Source organism: Calidris pugnax, unplaced genomic scaffold, assembly GCF_001431845.1.
Source record: "Calidris pugnax isolate Ruff unplaced genomic scaffold, ASM143184v1 scaffold15, whole genome shotgun sequence".
Taxonomy (NCBI): Eukaryota; Metazoa; Chordata; class Aves; order Charadriiformes; family Scolopacidae; genus Calidris; species Calidris pugnax.
The window spans coordinates 8,117,552-8,135,482 of NW_015090774.1; the positions used below are offsets into that span (position 1 = coordinate 8,117,552).

Consider the following 17,931-nt stretch of genomic DNA (forward strand, 5'->3'; position numbering starts at 1 on the left):
CAACTCTGTTTTCCTTTTGTGATGTTTTGCAGTTTCCATTTCTACATATATATTGCTATTTTCTTTTGTATCCATGTTCTATATTGCTGTCCTGTTTAAAAGCTGAGGCAAAATTGGTGTGAAGAAAACCAGTGCTGCCAAGTGGAGAAGAAGGATGCTCTGTCTTCAGCTAGCATTCAAGGCAGAATGAGTAAAACATTAAAAACACATTATTTCTTCACGAAAGAGCTTGTCTTTTCTATCCATAAATTGCAGCTAGTTGTCTGTAGCAGTGAAATGTCTGTAGTACTTCACAGATGAAGTGTCTTTCAAGAGAGAAATTAAGATGGCGAAGTACCAGTCTAGATTCAGTGAATGAGCCAAGGGAAGCTGAAAAACTGACTAGTGGTTGATGGCTTCCTCGTTGGCAGAAGAGCAAAGTGTTATATTTCAGAGAGAACAGCATTATTTTTCAGGTGCAGGGGAAAGACGAGCGTGGGATTTTACTCTGCAAAGAGTATAAGCAATGATTTGAGGCTTTTTGGAGAAAGCAGGGAAGGGGACTGGTAAGGGTATTAATACGTAACGAACATTTGAAATAATTTACAAACCAAAATAGTACTCAAAATATGTCTTCAGGAGACTGTTATTCATAGAGATACTATTCTTTTCTGTCAGGTATGTATTCTTTGAATAGAAGCTATATACAGTCTGGTACTGCACTGCATTGAGATAAGAAGACCGATGCTATAGCATTTTCAAGCATATATTTTAAAATGTTGTCATCAGAACATATTCTGAAACAGATACCTATTCTGTAGGGTGCAGGTTTTTGAATGGCATGTTTCTTTTCTATAGTCTTATATTTTCCCAGGGTCACTTAGGAAGTAAGCACTTTACTCTTTCGAGGGCATTCCTCTGTGTTTTGAAATGAAACTGTATTTTCTGCTGTTTCAGTAGCATTTTCAGCACGTAACATCATTTGATTATTTATTGGCCACAGAGCATTGCAGTCCACCTCCTTCTGTCCTCTGCAAATTTGTTTTTGCTTGCCTTTTAAGAATACAATGTCTGTTTGAACTCTAGTTTGTGTAATGGCAAGAGTATTTTGGCATAGATTCAGAATTCGGTTTGATCTTTCGGTTTGGGCAGGGAAGTAGCTTTATCCTTACACAAGCAGCAGACTTGGAGAATTGCAGCATTATTAGCACCTTTCATCTGACTGCGGTCTTCAACAAAATCATCACCTCTTGCTATGCTGATGTCATCTGGCTTGGCTTTCGTCAGATGCATAAGTGGCTGACGAGGCTGCCAGCTCTTCTAGGGAATAAGCCTAGTATGACTGTAGGTAGAGGAGCTTGTCAGTATGACTGTTGTGAAGACAGCAGGAAAAAAAACCCCTATGATGCATATCAATAATTTTCAATGCCTCTTGGATCCTCACTGTCAGCCCTAAAGCAGGTGTTTCCCAAGACAAATGACTGATTCTGTGCAGACACCACCCTTTCGCCCCCCAAGTTTCTATATGCAGCCTACTTTTGCTTGTGGGAAGGTGATGTGGGACGAGGGTGGAAGGAACAAAAAACAAACATGGGATGGCATCAGGGAGTTTGGGCTATTCATTTCTGAAAAGCTTTTGAGTAAATCTGTGAAGAGAACTGGACTCAGTACGCACTTTGCTTCAGGAGCTCTGTTTCCACCAGCAGTGGAGAAAGAAGGTAGAGCCTTCAGAACCTCCCTGTGAATAGCTGAAAACTGACTATATTTGAATTTATTATTTTTTTAATAAATTCCAGCCTTCGCTAATCATTTTATAAAAGTCATTTCTTGATGGACACCTTACTCCTGCTACTTTATTGTAGTAGTAGTAATAATAGTAATAATAATTATTATTATTACTACCACTTTAATATACTCTGCTTAGAGGATTAAGCATCATCACTCCTGTAGCTAAATACTACTTTCTTTGGCGGTCAGTGTCATGCCCAAATCACAAGCAGGTCAGTGTGTGTTCTGTTCCTCTCTGAACTCCTGCTGACTTCACTGGAATGGTCAGGTCTCCAGTACTCTGTCCCAGGAGTGAAGCAGGGTATAAGCTGCCTTGGCATCTTGGTTTACATCCGCTGTTAAACAACCCAGTTAAGAGCAGTCTTGCCTCAATATGTAAATTGAGTCTGAATTACCCTTCTTTGGGAAGGACTTCCTTCTGTGGCCAGGCTATTGTAGGAATGAATGCGGGGAGCCAAAATTTCAGCTATCCTTTGCCTGCAGGATAAATCTTGGCTGTTACAGGCAATTCTGTGCTGAAATTGAACAGATAATCTGGTGCTGAGAGACTGCTGCCAGTTAGCAGCACCATCCAAAAACCTGGGTGTCCATTTTGCAGTTGTAGGGAAAATTAGTTTTTTGTTCTTGTTACGCATTCTAAAATGTGGGGCAAAGCAGGCTGGAGTGAAGAGACCTTATTTTCTCGGGGATATACTATTTCATATGTGGCTTTGCTGGTTAGACTCTTGTCGTCTATTTCCCTGGAAGTGAAAGATTTATTTTCTCTGACAGAGCACAGAAAAATAACCTTTCCTTTGCAGGGAGGTGTGCAGGTTCCATTTAATTTTTATCAAAAATCATAACAAAAAGTCTTTTGAGAACAACTTTTCCAGTTTCCAGTAGATAAAAGGCAGTATGTTTTTCTTTTATGTAAAAAATCCACCAACACCACCAACAAAAAGCTTGACGATAAAACTAGAGGGATGGAAAGAGCAAAGTAAGACATTTAAAAAAAATAATCAGCAGTATATTCATATATTAAATCTGATACCTGTCTAAGAATGAAGAGAATAACATTTCTGTGTTTGCACTGCAACTCATGCCCATCTTCTCTGCAAATCTAAAAGAATAGGTGTTTTAAGTGATTCCTTTTCAAATGTTGTGATATCCTTAGGGAGCTGGATGAGAGCTCTTATCAGCGTTCTAGAAATTGTTGGTCTAATTACCCAGTAAATCTTGCCTTTCATGGATCTTTTTATCTCTTGAAGTCGTGTTGAGCTATACAGGGAAACCTGTTCCTGATCACTGGCAGGGAAAATGTAGCTCCATCTCAAGAAACCTCCCACTTTTGTCTGTCTGCAATACTGCAGGATGGTAGATGAGTGTTTTCCTCCTGGAGAACTAACAAGTCAGAGGCAAAATAATTTATGACTTGTGTGCGTTGTGCCTCTTACCATACGTGTTCTGTGTAGGATATTCTCTCCTTGCTAAGGTTAGGAGAAGTATCTTGGAGAAGATGAGAAAAGCAGGAAGGGAAGAAAAGGAGTTTGCCGAGACTCTGCTTCTTACTTGCTGACCAGGAATCCCTCCCTAAAGGCACCATACTTCCAAGTGTGGCTCAAGTTGCCAGAGGACACCACTGATTATTAGAGGGAAATTTTCTTGTGAAGCACCATCCATGTGTTCAAGAATGATGAGGGCTTCCATATCTAAGCATAGCCTTCTATTTGGGCCGAAAAGGTAAATATAAAAACTATCCTGACAAAAAACAGATGTAGACTGATGTCTTACACTGTTCGATAACTCCTAGATAGCCCACAGCCACGGGTCAAGACTGCTGGTGTGACTGTTGAATAGAAAAAGGGAAACAAGAAACTTTTAGTACTCCTTCCTTTGAATATTTCCTTGCCTGTTCCTTTTCAGCTTTGTGTCCTGCATCCAAATCCAGAACCATTTTGGTTGTAGTAAAGGGTGTTACACTAGACATACATGCTAGAACTGGTTTAATGGCACAATGGGATCCACTGAGAGCTCTCCTTTTGCTGGGAGTTTGTTCTTCATCCCTGCAGTTTTTCATTGTCTGGTTCTCTGAAGACAGACCCAGTTCTCTTATAACCTGTCTTTGCTCTGCTGAGGTATGCTCAGAGGGTGGTAAAAAGGACAGTCAGTGTCAGGAAGCAAGATCTCTCTGTGATATATCTCACCATCTCCTGCATCAGTAACTGGGCTCTAACAGAAATGGATAAGCAGGAATCCTAAGTTGGTGGTGAAGGTGCAGTATTATTTCTCCCTGATGGTATGTGCTCTCTGGAAGGAGTGGTAATACTGGTAATACTAATGCTGAACTAATACACGTAGGGGACAGTAGAAAAAACCTATGTTAACTCTTGCATGGTCCTTTTATTCAATGTCAAACGGGTTTTTAAAATGCTGCTTTTAGGGGAGTTAAAAATCAAGTGTACCTCAGAATATCTTTGAAATAAAGCCATTGGCAAAATAGGCTGCCTTAGGAGCTGCTGGTAATCCTATTACCTAATAAGAAGATCATTTAAATGTATTTTGTGAGGATATGTAAGGTCATTAATGGTTGTGATGAATGAGGAATGTAGGAATAGTTTTTGGCCAATTATATTTTTGAATTATTTGAAGTAAGCAGAGTCTTTAAATCTAGTGAGAATTACTGGAAGTAGCTGAGAATGGAAAGCAATATTTTTTTCCTTCTTCATGCAGAACATAATTAAACTACCTTTCACTGCAGGTTTGCACAGAAACCTGCAGAGCTGTCGTGCTGAGGGTACATGCAGTTTATGTATTTCCTTTCTGGCCCACAATGAAGAAGGAACATCTGGTTTAGACGGTGTTTTATTAATGGATATTCCTGTGACAGTAAAGTCTTGGTACTTAGTTTTCCAGTGCAGTAGAAATAAGGTGGACATGGTGTGTCAGAAGTTACAAACTGAACATACCTGGGGACTGCTTTCCAGAGTCATCTTCTATAGGGTCTCTCTTGAACAGGCAGCCCTGTATTCAATTACGTGAAACTTTCTGTGCATAAATGAAAAATTGAAGAATGAACGCTTTCCTTTGGAGGTGAAACATAATGACAGCAGTCTGGTGAACTAAAGTTCTTGTCTTTAATTAATGAGTTAGTATTGCTTTCCTTCTATCAGCCTTCTTTTTTCCTGTGGTGCTATTCTGTTTCCACTCTTTGTAGTGACCCATATTGTCATTTAGGGCAGCAAGAGGTTTTTTGGTGGTGGTGGTGGTTTTCTTTGTTTTGTTTTTTTTTTTAAAGAAATCATACGTGTAATCCTGTTACCCGTCAGGTTTTAACTAGCAAAGCATTTAAAGCAATGAGGTTGATATAAGGGATTGAAAATGTTTACAAGCCTTAAGTTATATGTAGTGTTTCATTATTCTTTCACTGTTGGTAAATAATGTAACCCTTCACAGCTAGACCTCCTGCATTTTGGTGTTAGGTATTATTGCTTATCTCCATCTTCTGTGATACATTTTTCTGACACGAATAACAAAAACTGACTGAATGTAAATAACAAATTCATTTTCCCCCAGCTGGTGCTTAATAAATATTTTTTAGTAAGGACAAGAGTATTCAGATTCAAACATTTGTCCGTAAATCCAAATTTCTTTCCTCCTCTTTGCAAAACGCCTGTAGGCACAGAGCAGCTCTTTGCCTGAGTGAGTACCCAGAGACCAGACCAGTGCTCAGATCAGGCAAACATTGATCTGAGTTACTGTGACTGGCTGCTACTGCAAACGTGTGATCAGAAAAGACATTAAAGATAATTTAAAAAAATTAGACAAAACAAAGGGAACTGTCATTTCTTAGTATATATTTCCTATATCATAAACTCTGCTGGAAAGGATAAGGTAGTGGAAGGATGTAACCAAGTCAAACACAGATCTTCTTTCCTCTGGGGTACTAGCATGAGTCTTTCATATCAATCCACATATCCTGTTTCCTGTCATGCTGCAGTCTCCTCTATCGCCCAAATTGTACCAGGCTCTTCCTTATTTTCCAACTGTCTTTTGACTCTAACTGGCAAATAAAAACCCACGGGGAGGAAAAATTTGCCTTCAGCAGTGAGGCAAAATTATTTGAGTTATATGGCTTTAATAGAAGTGAAGGAGTGGTTGGATTATTTTCTTACCTTCTTTTTGTTGTGGGGAAATGCATAGTTTCCAAAATATTTAAACTGAACTGTTGACAGATTAGCTTCCTGTTTGGCCTGACAAAAATGTTCATTATAACAAAATCTATTACCTCTGTTTTGACCTTCTTTTGGGAAGGATTTACTTGCTGTACTTGCTGAACTGTTGCATAAAAATAAGTTGACTCTCTTTCTTCCACATTAATGATATCTTTTGGTAATAAAGATAATGTTGTGGCATTATTTCTTTTTTTTAACTTTCAAAATACAGCTAGGTGGCTTCGTTGCCGTGTGTTTGACAGATTCACCCAGTGTTTCTTCCAGTTACAAAGGAGTTCCTTCTGCTCTTTACTCTGTGGCCCAACAGTCCTAGGAAATGTTTCGTGTGTTTTGTCTGGGAGGTAGAGAAGTGATTGGACTGGATTCCCAGGGAATGTGCCGCAGGGCAGGTGTGACAACACGTGTGCATTTTTACAAGGTGGCAGCCTCCGTTTTCTCAAGCTTGTAGCGTAAGTTTAGATACATGGACCAGCTTCAGATGTACAGAGGAAAGATTGTACTGTTTAGTAAAAAACTCTTAGTTGGTAAAAAATACTTTGGCACACATGTACATTTTATGTCTCATTTCCTAGCAAACATTAAAAAACCCACTTCTTTAAATCTGTACAAATTGTTAATATAAAATCCATCATGTTTGCTCTACCTAAGAGAGGATGGATTTTTTTCGTTAAAATAAATGCTTCTGGTTTGAATCCAGCTATAGATTTTCAGACACCGTGTTCCCAGCTTGCTAGCATGTTTTATCTGCAGTGGGAAAATTGGAGAGATCACAAAATTTAGTCTGCTCATGTTCACTCCCGAGTTCTTTTCAGAGAAAGATTAGATGATGGGGTATAATTTTGGAGCTTGCTTTTATACAATATGGCTTTCCTGAGGGTTACTTTTTTTTTTTCTTGCTGGTTTTCTTCCATGCTTTTTGTCAATTATAAACTGGTGTTTCGGTAGTTTCTCTCTAGAGAATATTCTGGGGTATCAAATAATTTCCTTATTTGAGGAGCTTGTATGGAAGGACAAGGGAGGCAGCTGGCTTTTGAAAACAGTGCAGTAATATGAAAGCAACTTATTTCTCCTGTTCAGTTCTGGATATGCTACTTGGCTGTCTACCCACCTGTACTGTACTCAAGATTTTGAGAGTTTTAGTCCTTTGTCTTCCTTTGGGAAGACTTCCTAGAAATCATGGGGAGAAAATATGTATGCAGACATATTACAGAAACGAGAAAGAAGTCATTGCTGGAAAAATGGAATGTCACAGTTTATTAGTTATTAATATGGAGCATGGCCTGAGTAGTGGGAATTACAGTGGAGCTTTGTTTTTGCTGATAGCCGGAATTAATACAAGAAATAAAGGGAAGAGGGAAAACCATGCGAATGTTGCCTTTGCGTTAGGCATAAAGGGGTGGGTGGTGGGGAAAGCTTAACAGTTCTGGAAACAACAATCAAATTTCTTTTTTCATGTGTATTTCACAAGAGATCTCAGGAGTATTGAACTTTGGTAAAAAGATGAGCCTCAATCCCTTCAGTTTTTTCCTCTCGTCAGTGTCAGAGAATTGAATTGCAGCAGGTTTGAATATTCTTCCCAGTCTCTTAAAATTCTGCAGTTCTTTTTCCTCTTCCACTCTCAATCTGAAGACATGGCAGAGGAGTGGCGATGTTTCTTCAAGACAAGTGCAGCATTCTGAAACAGTACAGTTCTATTGAAAATAACACTTTTTTCACACTCTGAATGAAAAATGGATGTGTGCCTGGTGTTTATATGAGTAGTGTGCACTAATGTGAAGAAATTGAAACAGGTACACTTAAAGAGAAGGAGTTTTAGAAGATTTGCCAGATATATTATTTCAGAAGAAATTTTATTGTAGGGTATGATGGTACTGTTGAAAGTAAGACGATTATATGGATTACCACATGGTGGGTGGTTTTAAGGGGTTTTTTTGGTTGCTTTGTTCAATTATTGGTTTGGGTTTTTTTTAATTTATTATTATGATCTTGCAGTGTGATGCGTTGTGTCTTTTCCCTGCACACTCAGGAAGATTCCTTTGTTTGCTGTGATTGACTTTGAATCTTATGATTTAAGAGTTCAGAAATTTGAAACCCTCTGATAAAGGGATTTTTTTCATCTTCCTGCTACTGTATAGTGAAGGAAATCTGATAGCATTTTTTAACAAATAGGTCAGCACTGCTGGAAAGATTTCCTTTGAGAAACAGAAATATGTTACATGCCAAATGTAAACTTAATGGTGCTGTAATTGCACGTGCACCGGAGACCCACTTTGATATACTACCTAAGCCTTCTTAGTGACCAAAACCCATAATGTACATGCAATTTATACTTAGATGCAAGGATGACATTTAATAACCCCTGTATCTTATATATGTGCTTTCAACTGATGGCTTAATAGACAAGAACCTCTTCCATCACTTAAGACCCTAGCAGAGGTTTTGCCAATCTGTGCTATATAAAGCTGCAGATTTACCAACATGCTGCTTCGTCCCAGGCCTCAGAAGAGATTGAGCTTGCTGTTTCTAGAAGACTAAATCAGAAATGCTATGGAGGCTCTGTCCACCTAACTGAAAGTTATCCCAGATAGGATGCTGCTAGCTCAGTGGTTTGGTAGAGTTGTGGCCAAAACCAAATGATGATTGCTTATTTGTGGTAATTCCCACCCCCCTTAAAACATGTCCCTAAAAGCACTTCGCTATTAGCTGAGCCATTTTCAGTTTTTAAACTTCTATTGTAAATGGCTTATTTGAATCCGCAAGCACAGTTCCTGATTCATCTTCAGCAGAAGAGGCAGAGTCAAGGTACCAGACCATTCCCCCTTGTCTGCAACTTGTTCCTGAAGACATTATGTCCTGAGTTGCTTTTCTGTCACTCTTGCATATAGTAGAGTTGTTTTGGTGTTTTTCATCTGGGACAAGAGCTTAAAATTAGGATCTTGCTGTGTTCCTGGACAAGCCTATTAGACAGCTTATAAAATGAGCCCATTTACTTGTGAGAAGCAGCTGAGAAGTACAAGAGGCATAAAAAAATGAACCCTAAACAAGTGAGAAAGGAGTATGATAATAAAATCTGAAATTATTATTTTGGTTCCTCTTCTTTCTCATGTGTTTGTTATACTACTTAGTTATAATTGCCTTTTCCCAAAGGATATTATTTCAACATACTTCTCTTTTTTTAATTATTGTTTGATTTTTTTTTTTGCTGTGTCAGGTGGTTATTCCCACAGCCTTGTGCTTTTTGGATGGTAAAAATACCTTGCTCTAATTTTAGTCTCACTTGTTGCTTTTCTTATAAGAAAAGTTAAATGGGGAGGAAGGAATTGATGAGTATTTTAATGGCGTGACTGGACCCTTCTAAAAGAGGTCACGTTGAAAGTAAAATTTGAGTTTGCTAGGCAAATTGTGATGTTTTCTTTAAAAAAAACAACAAACAAACCCCAAAAAAACCCCAACCAAACAAAAACCCCAAAAAACCAAAACATACCCACCACCAAAAAACCCACCACCACAGCACTCTGTCATAAGTACTAAAAGCCTCCTGTTCTGATTATAACTTGAATATTTGTTTAAATACTTAAATACTACTCCAAAGACTGCAGTGGATTGAAAAGGGTGGCATATGTGAATGTGGGCTTATTGCTAGCTTGTAGATCTGTGAAGACCTGGAGGATCAGAGAAAAGTATATTTTGATTTATTTCTATGGTTTTTATTTCTTTGCTAAACTCAGTTTGATTTCTTGCCCATAGATTGCTTTCTCTGTAGCAAAGCTAACTCGAATTCAGAGTCTCCGTTTCCCCTCCCTCCTCTCTGCACCATGGCCTTTTCTCATATATCTCAGAAGCAGGGTACCATTGGCTAGTGTTAAATTTTTCACTGTTTATCGGTACTCTGGAGATTCAAACTTGCAACTGTGATTCCATGGGAAGTGCAACTTGTTCATCCTCTTTAGTTTTCCAGTTTGGTTGAAAATATTTTCATCCATCTTTTTCCTGTTATTTGCTGCTGTTACGTTGAATAATGATGGCTTGATATAATCTGTGTGACGTTAATTTTTAGGGAATTGTCCTCACTGTGGAAAACTGACATGTCAGTATGATAATGCAAAAACTGCTTTGTCCAGGTTGTTATTTTGGCTTCAGCTGTTTCTGTATTAGCTGATGTGTAGAGGGAGAGAAAGGAGAGCAATTCACGTTGTTTTGTAGTGTAGACGCATTGAAAAAGTGGTGTTGATTTATGCCATGCCTTCAGATAGATTTTTTCAGTTGTAGTAGCCAGATGAAATGTCAGCACTTGGGGGAGAGAGTGGAATAGGGTTATTTGTCTGTAAAGTACACTGTAGGACTGATTAATAATGTTAGTTTTCTGCATAATTTGAGAATTTTTCTTTTGCTTGAACACATACGTGTATGATGGTCCTCTTTCACAGGCTCACCTAATAGGCTTAAAATCTAAAGGTTGCTAGTGAAGCTAGAAGTGGATTGACTTGATTATTCCTTGTAGCTCTTTAAGAGCAGAACTGATTTATGCTGCACCAAGATTTTCAGTGTGACGCAGTGTACCACCACATAATCAGGTGGCACTATAACCATAAAAGTGGGAAGATGGCACCCTGAAGATGGGAAGCAGGAAGAACAGGTTGATGGTAGAGGAGGGCTCATGGAGTCTGGCTGCAAGAGGCTGGCTATGCTTTTCTGGCTGCAGCTTTTATCATTAAGCTGGAAAGCACAAATGAAAGAAATACAGTAGAAGCCCAAAAATATTTCAGCCTGTCACTGTTGGTGCATGCCTGTCTTTCATGCTTCCAAATACAATGTTCCTGCGTATGTCTGTGTGTGTCTCCAGCTCCACTCTTCTTTCAGTTACTTTCATCTGCTGCAGTTGGATTCAAAGTGGCTGCTGATCAGCATGTTGTCTCAGTGCAAGGTAAGGTCTCCTGTCTTCCACTGAGATCTCAATTGAGCTTCCAGCTACTGATCTGCTTAACAGCCACTGGTGTCCCATAGTTAATAAGCATTTGCTGCTGATCAGCTACTGCAAAATGCAGCTAGGGCCAGGTGCAGCAGTGGCTCCAAAGCATGTGGAGCTGTGGTCACAGCAGCTGGTCAGCAGCCTTGGAGATAACTGTTTTTTTCCTGGGAGGGGACAGACAGGGCTAGTTAACTGCCTGGTGGTAGTTGCGTTTTGAAACACTGATTACCTGTGGTTACCAGTGGTAGCCCCCTAGTTCCAGCATAAATGGAGCAGCAGTAGCGTGATCTGGAGCTGGGAGCAAGTAGAGAACTTGATGGTTTAAAGGGTGCTGAGTGAGCCGTAAGCAATGAACTTGATCAGATGCGGTGAACCCCAGACACTGAGCAGTTTCTTCTCACCTGCCAGTATTTGACAAGGTAGGAACAGGGACACTGCTTTGGTGTAGCGTGCTCTGCTCCCCAGTTCACACCCTTTCTGTCCTCGCCTTCAGAAGTTCCCAGGACAACTGTCTCTGGGCTACCCAGCGTGCGGAGATGAGCAAGTCCAATGCTGTCCTCATGGGCTGCAAGGCCAAGAATGACCGCCACACTGGGCTGTCTTGTATGGGGAGGCATGCCTGGCACGTTCTCACCTACCTAGTGTGGCCAGATGTGTCTGGTGGTGTGTCTGGTGGTGTGGCTGTGTATCGTTTGAGCTTGCCGTGAAACATGGAAGGGAGAGGTTGAACTGAAATATGGTGGTAGAGACATGGTGAAAGGACGGATGCCGAATAGATGAGAATTGTTTGCAGCCTTGTATTTCAGTTTTGGTCTTCTGTAGCATGGTCATACAACAGTACCTTTCACTCCTCTGGCAGACAAGCTTTGTGCTATCCAAAATATTTCTGCAAAAATCCTCTGCATTGACACTGACACATTGAGAGGGAAGGATGTTTCCCTCTCAAAGCTAGCAACTGTTAAGAGATTTGGAAGAGTAATTCAGGCTGTTACCTGTGCTTTGTTCTGCAGATGCCCTTTTGTAAAACCATAAATCCTAACCCGCCCCAAGGAGCTCTTTAAGTGATGTTATTAGCTTGGTTCAAGTCAAACAGCCCGACGTTCTTTGAACAGAAGTAATATGTGAGGTTGATGGTCTGTATTCCTCTACTTCAGCTCAGACCTTGAAATTCATCTCTGCCACGAGCACGCATGGTTTGTTTTCAAATGCGTGGCAAATGAATATTTTATGAGGTGGCTGTGGCCAAATGCTGCAGGATGGCCTTTGATGTGCTTGGTAGCCAAGCGGCTTTAGCTGTGTTGGCAGAGCCCTCTGCTGGGAAGGCAGCCTGTGCCAGCAGCAGCCGGTCCTGCGGGCAGTGCCACCCACTGCTCTCCTGTGCCAGCAGCCAGCCCTCTCTGCTCGGAGTGTCCCACCGTGCTGGGAGCCACCACGTTGGCTCCAGTGGCCCAGGGGTTCCCCTTCATTCCCTTCCCAGCTAGGGCAGCAGAGTGGAGGGCACTTGACCTTTTTTTTTTTAGCAAACCTGATGGCGTGCTGTAAGCGTATGTATAACTTTAGGTGCTGCTTTGCAAAATATGACTGCTCTTTAAGAGTAATACAGTTAGTGAATTACAAGATAATATTTTCCTAATTCATATCACGGTGTGGGAGACCTGTGACTAATTTAAAGAATTGCTTGTATGAATTCCAACGGTATCCGTAAACACCTTTTTTAAAAAGTGCCACTTAGTAGAAGCAACTGATTTACTTAAGCATACAGTGGGACATTGCTAAATCAAGAGGCACAGCCTTCCAGTTCTGCTTTTCCTAATCAAGGTGTTTGAGGAAAGGGGTTTTGTGTTCTAAAGTACCAACTTACTGAGCATGAAGGAAAAATGTTATTACACTTGTCTATCCTAATAGTATTCAAAAGCCTAGTTAGGGCTGCTAGAGGCACTGCCAAACCAGAATGTGCAAACAGGTCTTTTAATCTGATTAGGTCCCTAAAGTGTTGATATAATACAGGCCAATAACTCTCCTGCAGGAAATCCAGCTGTTTGAGATTGTCGCACAAGTAATGCAGTGGTAATAAAGTGTCTTTTTTTTCCTCCTCGCATGCTGTCCAGAGCTTTTCACTCACCATTGATTTGAAACACTCACAATTGCGCCCAGTATTTTATCTTCATTAAAATAAAAAAAGAGAAACGGGCACCATGGCTTGAAAAGGCAATTGCCTGTGGTGGGCAGGAACCCCCTCTGGTGAAGTTGCAGAGTGGCAGCAAGACAAAGGCCGTCATATTTTTGTGTCATTTCACTTGTTTCAGCATCAAGCTTTTGTTAAGACAGCCGTATAAATTCTTCCAAAAGCTAAATTAACCTTCATGGCCTATATTTGAAATGCCAATTTCAGTTCTCTGCCTTTGCGTTGAACTCCTCTGCTCCATGGCTGGGGTTCAGCCACAGAGAACCGCTCAGTTTGAGAGACCTGTCACGCAAGAGGCGGTCGCGTGGTGGAACTCCTTGCTGCAGGCTGTTGTGAATTCCCAACGCTGAATATGTTTCAGAAAGCAATTAAACACGCTTGCAAAAGGAAAATTCACCAGTATTAGGAGATGCAGATACTGCCTTTGTCTGAGAGTTCCTCAGCTGCAGCCAGGGGGATGGGGTGGGAGGTGCATGGCTGGGTGTATTCGCCCTCTTCCTCCTCACCCCTGGGTGAAGGCAGGATGCTGAACTAAATACGGCTCCTTAAGGCCCTGGAGAGGATGTGTTGTTGTGGTTCTTGTCCCCCACTGCTAATAACCAAAGGCACTGTGATGGGGGGAGTTCTGAGCTGTTTCTGATGGAAGGGGACTCTAACCCTCCTCCTGCAGCCCAGAGAAATTCTTTGTTGAGGGATATTGTTTCCAGAGGAACCTTCCAGTTTACCTGCAGTTCAGTCTGGCATTTCCTCTGGCCTGACGCTTTCCTCCCCTGTAATGAGTTTCATTATTACAAATGCACATAGGAGGCAGCACAAAGGTGTTAGTTTTGTTTTTTGTTTTTGTTTTTTTTTTCCTTGCAGGACAGCTTTTTTTTCGTATAGTGTTGTGGTCAGAGACTTTAATTCTCTGGCAGGTGGTATACTGGATGTTTTTCAAACCCTGCATCCTTGGGCTTTTAGGATACCCTCCATTCTGTGACTTTATGAAGCTGTTTAAAAGCTATTTTTCTAATTTCTGAATTGAAGTTCCCTTAAAGTTGCATTGCACAATGTCATCGTGAGTCAGATTCATAGAATACTGTCTTACTTGCACGGGTCATCTTGTTCCATGCTCTTTTTAAGATATTCACATGCAATTTTAATCCTGTGATGCACCAACCCTCCCAAGTTATCTATTGTAACTCAGAATTTCTAATGTAAATGTTGCTTTAACATTGCTCGTGGCTATCTCTAATCTCAGAGTCTCGTAACAAAATCTCTTGGAGAGTTCATGATCTTTTGTCTGTGCTTTTTATTTCAAATTCCTATTTTCTTGGGAAGTGGCTGATGATAAAATATTTGGAATTTTTTAAATAATCACAGCTCTTCTGAAGAACTTTAAGTCTAATATTACCGTTGGTATAGGCAGGTGAGAGCTTTGGAGATCAGTAATTTGTACCTTTTAAAAAGCCGCACTGCCTCGCTTTTGTCTCAGGATTTATTATGCTTCCCAAGTATAATGTGACATACTGAATAGGGCAGGGGGTGGGGACATTGTCTTCAGCTGACATGCTGTTATCAGCGGGACTGTGTTTCTGGACACAAGATTTCGCAGTCATTGGTTGTCCGAAGAAAGCCTTTCCATCTGAGGATTGGACAAGAAGATGCGTCAATTTGCTGCCCGTCTCCAAGGTACTGGTGATGCTGCCTCCACAAGCTGGCTAACGTCACAGCTCCATCACCCAGCGGGGTGTGGGCTTTTTTTCTCCTCTTCTCTGTTTTAATTCTGTATTTGCTTCCTACTGCATTTCTTAATCTGTCTTCTGCCAAATGCTAACAGCATGATATTTTGCAATCATTTAGGTGAATACAAGAAGGACGAACTCCTGGAAGCTGCTAGGTGAGTGCTGCTTAGAATATAAAGCATATTTCGGGGGTGGAAGCAGGAGAGGAAACGGGATTTTTTAAAACAGTAATGTTTTGTCATTGCCTTTCTGTGAAATGATGCAAACAGACCACTTCATTAGCATAGATCTCTTCGGACTTTACAGTCTGCTACAAATGGAAAAGCCTGTTTATATAATTGAAATCCCCCACTATGGTGGTTATGAGGTTAATATTGAGTTTTTGCTTTAAGCTGCTTAAATCTTCTTTATCGTTTTGTGACTGTTCTTTTTAGGGGCAAATTAAATATTGCAGTTTTTTTTCATTTGGTTTTTACTGCTACCTTAGGATGTATTTTGAAAATAGGCTTTATCATAACGGAGCATAAGGAAGCCTATACAAAAGGTGTAAAGTTCAGTCGTATATTCCAAAGATGCTTTCATCTTTCCTTCTGACAGCACGAGACCATTTTATATAGACTATTAACCCTTCTAAAATATTTCTGGTTACTGGTATGTAGTTGTTCAAACGTTATGGGCCGTATGCTATGAAAATGTATTTAATTGAGAACATTTAATTTGGCAAATGGCTTTCACAGGGTCTGTAAAATTACATAAAGGAAATATAGGGTAAGGTTAAGGACAGAAATTAAGAGGCGGTTTTGCATGATTTTTTGTAATACACTTAACTGCAAATTTAATATTTTTTTTTTTCTGTATTTACCCTTGATTTTGAAATGTTTGGAAGATCCTTTAACCCTCTGATGTTCTCCCTGGCAGAGTACAATTTTCAATATACTATACTTTGGTATCCAGCACCTTAGCAAATGTTTTGCAGAGAGCTCTCTTTTTTCCACTTTTCCATAATCCTCTCCTCTCCATTTACAGGAGCGGTAATGAAGAAAAACTGATGGCTTTATTGACTCCTTTAAATGTGAACTGCCATGCAAGTGATGGGCGTAAGGTAAGTTAATACCTGCTTTGTATTTCTGTTATTCAAGAAAGGCCAATTTAACCATACTGGAAAGCATAGATGTATAAACCAAGAGAGTGTATGGGGGAAAAACCTGTGATGTTTTTTCACTATGAAATTAAATGCTGTGTACTTGACGCTGGCAGTTGTGACAGAGCAACAGTCGGCGGACGTGGATTTTGTGTGTGTCTTTTCTTTTTAAATGTCAGACCCTGGTGTACATGTAAAGTGAAACCTTAAGACCTTTTATGAGAAAAACAAAGTGTACTGTTGCATATGAATTAAATAACTAAGTGTGGAAAGTTGTTATTTGTAATAGAACATTGTCTGGGGTGAGGTTTTTGGTATTCGGCTCGGCTCCTAATGCCCTGCCACGTAGACTGGCAGCGTATTGATGTGCTTAACACCTCCTGCATTTTCTTAAATTTGACACTATTGTTTTGACTTTCTCTGGCAGGGATGTTTGAATGAGTTAAATTAAGGATTAGGCTGAAACTGGAGGAGGGAAGAACATACGGAGTGAGAATTAGATCCTATGATTTTTGGTGTTTTAGACATCAAGATGATGGTCTGTCTAGACTGTTGGATTTACAAATGTTGATTATGACTGTGTACTAGAATGTTCTTAATCTGCATATCTTAAAAACCTTTCTCAGGTGTAACAGTACATCTCACTCTTGGAGAAAAAAGCTTGGGACTGTTTTTCTTTATAGTTTTCCTTATTTTTGGTGGAGTGTTTTGGAGCATAGAGTAAAGATCTGCCCATTCCAGAGATGATGTGGATGTAGTTCCACTGAAATCAGTGGGGATAGGCCAGTTCACGCTGCCTTTTCATTGAAATACATGTTTTTGCTGATTACAAAAATTTCCATTGTGAAAATATTCCTATTTTTAATACACATTTTCAAATGTTTTCTGAACTGTAATGCCTATGATACCTACTATGTGAAAGAAAACTCAGTTTTTTGCTTGTTTACATTTATCACCAATTGGAAGTTTTATGAATTTTCCAGGTTTTTAAAACAATTTTATGATCTGAGGATAGGTATATGATCAAGGGCTTTTTATTTAGTTCAGCTGTGTCAGAACTGATGAAATACTCCCCATATTTTAAGATTAAATATATTGCCCGTAGTTCTTTGTTTCTCTTTCTTTTTTTTTAAGACTTTACCATTCAAATGAGCTTATATTTAGGTAATAATAGTGCACTGTGTTATAATTAAGCAAGGTGGTATACAGCAGTGCATTATCAAGTAATTGAGTCCCCATCATTATTGATTTAAGGCCAAAGGCGGAGTTGTGATTTCTGTCAATATGGAGAGGAATAAGCCCTTGAAGATATGTTATCTAGAATCTATTTATCACTTTTTAAAAAGGAAAACCAAATCAAAACCAACCAAACAGAAAACCCTCCCGACTTTAAAATTCATATTCAGCTGGTGGAAAATATTTATGTTATTGCTGCCTCTGAATTAGTCTGAAGATTTATGGCCAAAGCTCAGAAAGCATATTGCAGTTAAAGCTAATCAATGTGGACGCTTTGATAATTTGTGTGTTTAGTTGTTGGTAAATGCAGAGGTTATTAAAAGTTCTTTTAAGATGGCTTGCTATTGATATTAATTAGCTTTTTTTAATGATGTCTACCATATATTTTTTTTTTCCCTGCCATATGTGTACAGACTGTTTAAGGTGAAGTAATTCTCTGTAGCAAGTGGGATATATATACTATTAAGTATTTAATTTTTAAGACAAAGCTTTCAGGTCCTGTACCTAGTGCAAGATCACTTGGGGTTTAATCATTCTAAGCTGTGCTGGAAATTAAGTGAACTTTTCAGCCTACAGCAAAGCATTCTTGTAAAGGAAAGTCTCTACCGGTGTCGCTGCCTCCAATTGGCCTACACTGATTTACAGTAGCTGAGAATTTGTCCATTTTGGAAGTTGGCTTTTGCATTCCTTGATGCTTT

General features: G+C 39.7%; 1 protein-coding gene across 1 annotated transcript in view; it reads left to right on the top strand.

The window, feature by feature from the left end:
• TNKS (tankyrase, TRF1-interacting ankyrin-related ADP-ribose polymerase) overlaps positions 1 to 17,931 on the top strand; it is a 105,964-nt gene that overhangs the window by 24,000 nt on the left and 64,033 nt on the right. Inside the window, exons 2-3 of the mRNA XM_014944177.1 lie at positions 14,975 to 15,011; positions 15,883 to 15,958. Of these exons, the coding sequence (XP_014799663.1) occupies positions 14,975 to 15,011; positions 15,883 to 15,958 (113 nt within the window). The remainder of the gene's footprint in view (positions 1 to 14,974; positions 15,012 to 15,882; positions 15,959 to 17,931) is intronic.